Source organism: Pseudochaenichthys georgianus, chromosome 21 (genome assembly GCF_902827115.2).
Source record: "Pseudochaenichthys georgianus chromosome 21, fPseGeo1.2, whole genome shotgun sequence".
NCBI classification, from domain to species: Eukaryota; Metazoa; Chordata; class Actinopteri; order Perciformes; family Channichthyidae; genus Pseudochaenichthys; species Pseudochaenichthys georgianus.
The window spans coordinates 6,903,182-6,909,181 of record NC_047523.1 but is presented as its reverse complement, the minus strand read 5'-3'; the positions used below and the strand labels follow the sequence as shown (position 1 = coordinate 6,909,181).

The 6,000-nt window shown below is 39.9% G+C and overlaps 1 protein-coding gene across 1 annotated transcript in view; it reads right to left on the bottom strand.

The window, feature by feature from the left end:
* Positions 1-464: 464 nt before the first annotated feature.
* The window catches only part of cyp27a1.1 (cytochrome P450, family 27, subfamily A, polypeptide 1.1), a 53,265-nt gene continuing 47,729 nt past the window's right edge, over positions 465-6,000 (bottom strand). The window contains exons 5-9 of the mRNA XM_034110442.1: positions 4,593-4,756; positions 4,265-4,431; positions 1,393-1,474; positions 1,091-1,291; positions 465-864 (exon numbers count right to left, since the gene is read on the bottom strand). Of these exons, the coding sequence (XP_033966333.1) occupies positions 751-864; positions 1,091-1,291; positions 1,393-1,474; positions 4,265-4,431; positions 4,593-4,756 (728 nt within the window). The 3' untranslated portion in view covers positions 465-750. The remainder of the gene's footprint in view (positions 865-1,090; positions 1,292-1,392; positions 1,475-4,264; positions 4,432-4,592; positions 4,757-6,000) is intronic.

Here is a 6,000-nt window from a genome sequence, read left to right as displayed (position 1 = left end):
ATAATAAAAATGATTATGAATACAAATAAAATAAAAGAAGCCTCCCGTGATAAAAGCTCACTGCTAGACGTTGTAGAAATGCGAGTGTGCACCACGACAAAGGAGCGCAGTTAATTTACATTGCCGTTGTTTGCGTGGTGCACTGCAGACACGTAAATGTAGCAGAGTTCGTGACTCCACCACGCACTGCGGTGTTAAGGAGTCGTGGAGGAGTCACGCATTCTGGTGAGACCAGGTTGTCCTGGAGCCATTGCAGTTTCACAAATGAGCTGTTTAAACTGATGCTGGTGTGTTTCATACAGAGAGAAGGAGGGGATAAACAACATTATTTATATTTCAAGATTTAAAAGGTTTAATGTCATATAGGTATAGCAATGCAAGGTTAAGCAATGCATACAAAATGTAAGGCTTTACTTTGATAAAGAAAGTTTAACCATATGGTTTGTGACATTTGTAATACAAAATAATATTTGACTCTTTATTACAAGTATGAAGCGCTGACAAAATTCCTCAACCACATTGTTGGACTACAAAGAGCTTTTACTTAACATGTATTAGAGCATTTACGATATAGAGGATATATGTTTAAAAATGTGAATTATACATACTTATATTTGTCATAGCAAAGGATCCAAACCTGGGTCGCTGTCCTACAATATAAAATATTCTTCTGCAAAACCCATTTTTCTTTCATTTGTAACATTTGCATTAATACACATCTGCAAAAGCAAATAAAGCCGTGTTTTCACATCATCTGTCCACAAAGTAAAGTCTGAGTGGTTGGTCCGGTACCAGAACAGTGCGGTTGATGCATTTCAACTCTCCCATCGTTGGGTCTGGCTTGATTTCAAAGTGCCTGATTACCTGGAGGAAAAATAAAAATATGAAGTTCAGACTGAATAAGGCCATGGGGAAAATACAAATAAAAAACTAACTGTTTCTCTTTCAAATGTGTAGGAACCTTATTTCACCCCAAAAGACGCTGTTCATGTCTTTTTTCAAAGCACTGTTTCTCTGTTGTTTGATGGCATGGAGCTCAATCATGTGTAATCTGTAGATGTTGTAAAGGGATTTTCTGTTAGTCACTTACCCGAAACAGAACCATATACATCTCTAGCTCAGCAATCCTCCGACCCACACAGCCCCTCACTCCGAAGCCAAAAGGGATGGAGGCAAAGGGGTTGGGCCTCACATGTCCGTCACGGAGCCATCTCTCTGGTTTAAATGTGAATGGCTCTGGGAATGTCTCCTCATCATGGCTGATGGCATAGTGGTGAAGCGTGAAAGCAGTCTGGAGACACAACAGTCAAGAAATACAACAATGAAACTCTGAACAAGTACTCAAAAAGTACAAATAGTTTAATAATGTTTAAAAATACAAAGCAGACCTACTTTCTTTGGAAATGTATATCCACCAATAGCAACACTCTTCTCTACAATGATCCTTGCATTCACAGGAACTACAGGGTACATCCTGCAGAACAGGAATAAATCAGGTCATATGGTTTAGGCTTGTTCTTGTTGCATGTAGGAAAAGTAAGAATACAAAGATACAAGGCTGATGGCCTTTCTGGAAATTGATTTCATCTTGGAACCCATCAACATTGGTGTGACAGGGATAAGTCTCACGGAGCAACGGCTCATATTTCTGGGATTCTGGTATGGCCCGCAGATAACAGGGTTAAGAATGCATTTCCTCAAATGGCTAATTGAGCCTGGCTACAAAAGTCTGGGAATCTACATTGAACCCCAAGTGGTAATTCCCAACTTTGTAGCATAATTATACATGTTTACAGGATGGGAAAAAGGTTGTTGTAAAGGTCTTTAATGACATCCACTTAAACACAGACAGTGGCAGAACTACAGTGTTAGTATTATTAGATCTCAGTGCTGCGTTTGACACTGTTGACCACAGCATATTACTAGACCGACTGGAAAACTGGGTGGGACTTTTGGAAACAGTTCTAAATTGGTTTGAATCCTACTTAAAGGACAGAAACAACTTTGTTTCTATAGGTAAATACACATCTGAGTTGACAAATATGACATATGGGGTACCTCAAGGCTCCATCTTGGGGCCTCTTCCCTCTCTCCCCGACCCCGTTGCAGAAACATTAATTCATACCTTCATCTCCTCTCGTCTGGACTACTGCAATGGAGTTCTGTTCGGGGTCACCAGCAAAGCCCTGGACAGGCTCCAGTACGTCCAGAACTCTGCAGCCAGGCTCCTCACCCACACTAAGCCCTGGCAACACATCACCCCTACCCTCATCCACCTTCACTGGCTCCCGGTCAAGTCACGCATCCAGTACAAACTCCTCCTGCTAACCTACAAATTTCTCCACTCCCTAGCCCCTCCATACATCTCTGACCTCCTTCAGCCCGACACCCCCTCTCGTCACCTGCGGTCCTCTGACAAAGGGCTGCTCTCCATCCAGCGCTCCAAGCTGAAAACATTTGGCAACAGAGCCTTCAGTGTCGCAGCCCCCACCCTTTGGAATTCTCTGCCCTCTGCAATCAGGAATGCAGACACTCTGGACACCTTCAAAAAACACCTCAAACACCATCTGTTCACTCAGGCCTTTGGCCTCAACTAATATACAGTCACTTATTTCCTGCTATTGCTCTGTATGATTACTATTACCTTTTGTTTTGTTACTTCCCATTGTAAAGCGTCCTTGGGTTTCGTGAAAGGCGCTATATAAATTGAAATTATTATTATTATTATTATGGCTATGCAGATGACACACACATGTATGTAACAATTTCACCATGAGACTATGCTCCAATTCAAACACTGAGTAAGTGCATTGAACAAATCAATGACTGGATGTGTCAGAACTTTCTCCAATTAAACAAAGATAAAACTGAGGTAATGGTTTTTGGAGCCAAGGCAGAACGTATAAAAGTTAGCGCTGAGCTTCAGCCTGCAATGTTCAAAACAACAGATAAAGCCAGAAATCTAGGTGTAGTCATGGACTCTGACCTGAGTTTCAACAGTCACATTAAAACAGTTACTAAATCAGCCTACTATCACCTAAAGAATATATCTAGGATTAAAAGACTAATGTCACAGCAGGATTTGGAAAAACTTGTCCCGTTATCTTCAGTAGACTGGAGTACTGCAATGGTGTCTTCACAGGTCTCACTAAAACATCTATTAGGAAGCTGCAGCTGATTCAGAACGCCGTTGCTCGAGTCCTCACTAACACTAAGAAAGTGGATCACATCACTCCTGTTCTGAAGTCTTTACACTGGCTTCCTGTGTGTCAAAGAATAGATTTCAAAATACTACTGCTGGTTTATAAAGCACTGAATGGTTTAGGCCCAAAATACATTTTTGACCTCCTGCTAAATTATGAACCATCCAGATCTCTCAGGTCTTCAGGGACTGGTCAGCTTTCTGTCCCCAGAGTCAGAACTAAACATGGTAAAGCAGCGTTCAGTTATTATGCTCCAAATATCTGGAACAAACTCCCAGAAACCTGCAGGTCCGCTGCAACTCTTACTACTTTTAAATCCAGGCTGAAGACTTTTCTTTTTGTCGCTGCTTTTAATTGAACTGTTCATATCTTAGACTGCACTTTAACTTTTATCCATGTACTTTTTCTTTTAATGTTTATTTTATTAGCTTTTCTTTTTAATGACTGATTTTAAATGCCATTTTCTTAATGTCTTTCGTTTTTTGTAAAGTACTTTGAATTGCCTTGTGTTGAAAAGTGCTATATAAATAAACTTGCCTTGCCTTGCCTTGTTGGTGTCTATAGCTAATATAGTCTTGAATAACTAGTTACTGTTCTACTGCATTACCCGGACCTGCCTCATCCCCGCAAACAGCGAGGATGAGGCAAAGGCTTTAAACAGCTCTTCATATACCCAAGGGTGACATCCGTGCATATTTTATACAGTATAGTTGAGACTTGAGAATGGACTTGCAGATAAGAAACACCTATTTTAAAGTCGCCGGTTTACACCGTATTTACAGTTAATTGGGTTATCTACAAAAAGCTAAATCATTGTCGGATAGCCGATGGGTTCTAAGATTGCATTTTGTCTGACACGTTCAACATCTTTTGCTCTTCACACGGACGGTTTATCAGGCACACTAAAACAGGATTGGTTACATGCTCTACAAAAAGACCACAAGGAAAGCATGTCACGTCCAACACCAACATCCTGTCCTGTTACCAGCAGAATTTGTTTTCATATGCAGATATGTGTTTCTATGAACCTTCAGCCATCATAAAACCAAAACCAGTCTCACCTCAGTGCCTCCCTGATAACAGCCTTTAAATATGGCATCCGAGTGACCTCAGCAGCGGAGGGGATCCGCTTTGCTGGCACCATTGTGGACACTTCTTCATAAAGTCTGTCCTGGGTGTGAGGGTTCCTGGACAGCAGGTACAAGGTCCATGTGAGGGTATTGGAGGTCTTAAGAATAAAGAAGAAAAGGCATTTAATAAACGGGCATAAAGATGCACACCTGTAAAAAATGTGTACTAACATTAAAAACATTTTGAATTTGAGTGGAAGCCCAGCTTCTGATATTTGACATGTTTTTTTCAGAATGTCATCTTTGTGTCATGATTTACCGTGTCCACCCCAGCTAAAAGGAGCTCAATGATGCTGCCATACACGTCTTTGGTGCTCATCTGAGTGTTTGACAGAAGGTATGTTAGGTATTCCCCCTCCAGTTCCTGGTTGTTCTCCACACGCTGCTGGATAACCTCCATCTTTTTGTCAATCAACTCTTTACCTAAAATAAGTGCAGAGTTTAATGTGTTATTGTTGTCCATAAGCTCTAACAACTAAAAGCTCCGGCTATCCGTTTAGCTTCAGCTGAGGTATATGAGAAAGATGTTTGGTTGATCTTTAGCCTGATTCTTATCCAGAGGACCTGCAAAGCAAATGTTAACATGCATTTACATTGAATTATATTACATTACTGCTACTTCCTCCACGCCACTGTATCGTCAATAAAAAGTGGGCGCAGCTGCCAGGTAATGTTAGTATTGATTGACATCATTGCATTTGTCCAAAAAGCCCTGCATAGCCTTGCACCACATTAACCCTGATAGAAACACATTAGCTGCTTATATAGTCTGGGTGTTTGGTGTTCAGCGAGTCAACAGTCTGTAAAGCTGCTAACACTTTTTAGTTATAGTTTTTCATAGTTACGACAAAATGGTAAAAAGATGTTTGTATATTTGGAGAACAGGAAGGTTAACTTCCTAACTAATGTAGCATGTTTATAATATTATGTTAACTTTTTACAATTGCATTACCCTTCAACGAATATACTACATTCATTTGAGGAGATAATCCTGCTGAGTCTCATTTTCTTTATTCCAAAATCCAATGGAAAAATCCCAAATGGATTTGTGTCAAGGGAGCCCTTGTGATGCTTACTTCCCGGTCATCCTACAAAAATACGCTATCACTGCACCACCCTATAGGACAGGGGTCTTCAACTCAAATTCAACGAGGTCCAGTTAGATAAAATGTCCCCATGCAAAGGTCCGGAACATCAAAATGTCTAACTTGCTTCATGAATTAGTGTGATATATATTGAAGTGACCTGTAGCTTTATCAACGTCTGCATAATCAACAACTGACTGCCAATCAAATAAAGAAAGTACAATTCAAAAACAACAATATTTATTGTCAATTAACATTAAATACTGTGTATATGTGTAATGTTCCTCTCGGGCTGCATTTACAAATAAAATAGAGAAAATAAATAAAATAGCTTTTGAAAATATGTGCATCTTAAAAGTGCTTAATTTTATATAAATAAAATAAAGTGTAGCAGCAGCGTGAGTGTCCCTTTTTCTTTGTTAACCGTTTCACATCATGACTTAACAGTTTCAGCCAATTATAGAACAATATCAGTCTTTACACATCATAACAATTGAACAGTTTCAAAGTTTCTCTTTCTTTGCCTCTTATATTGCAGTCCCCCACTCACTTTTTTTAAATTCAGTGTGAGAATTGAGCTTG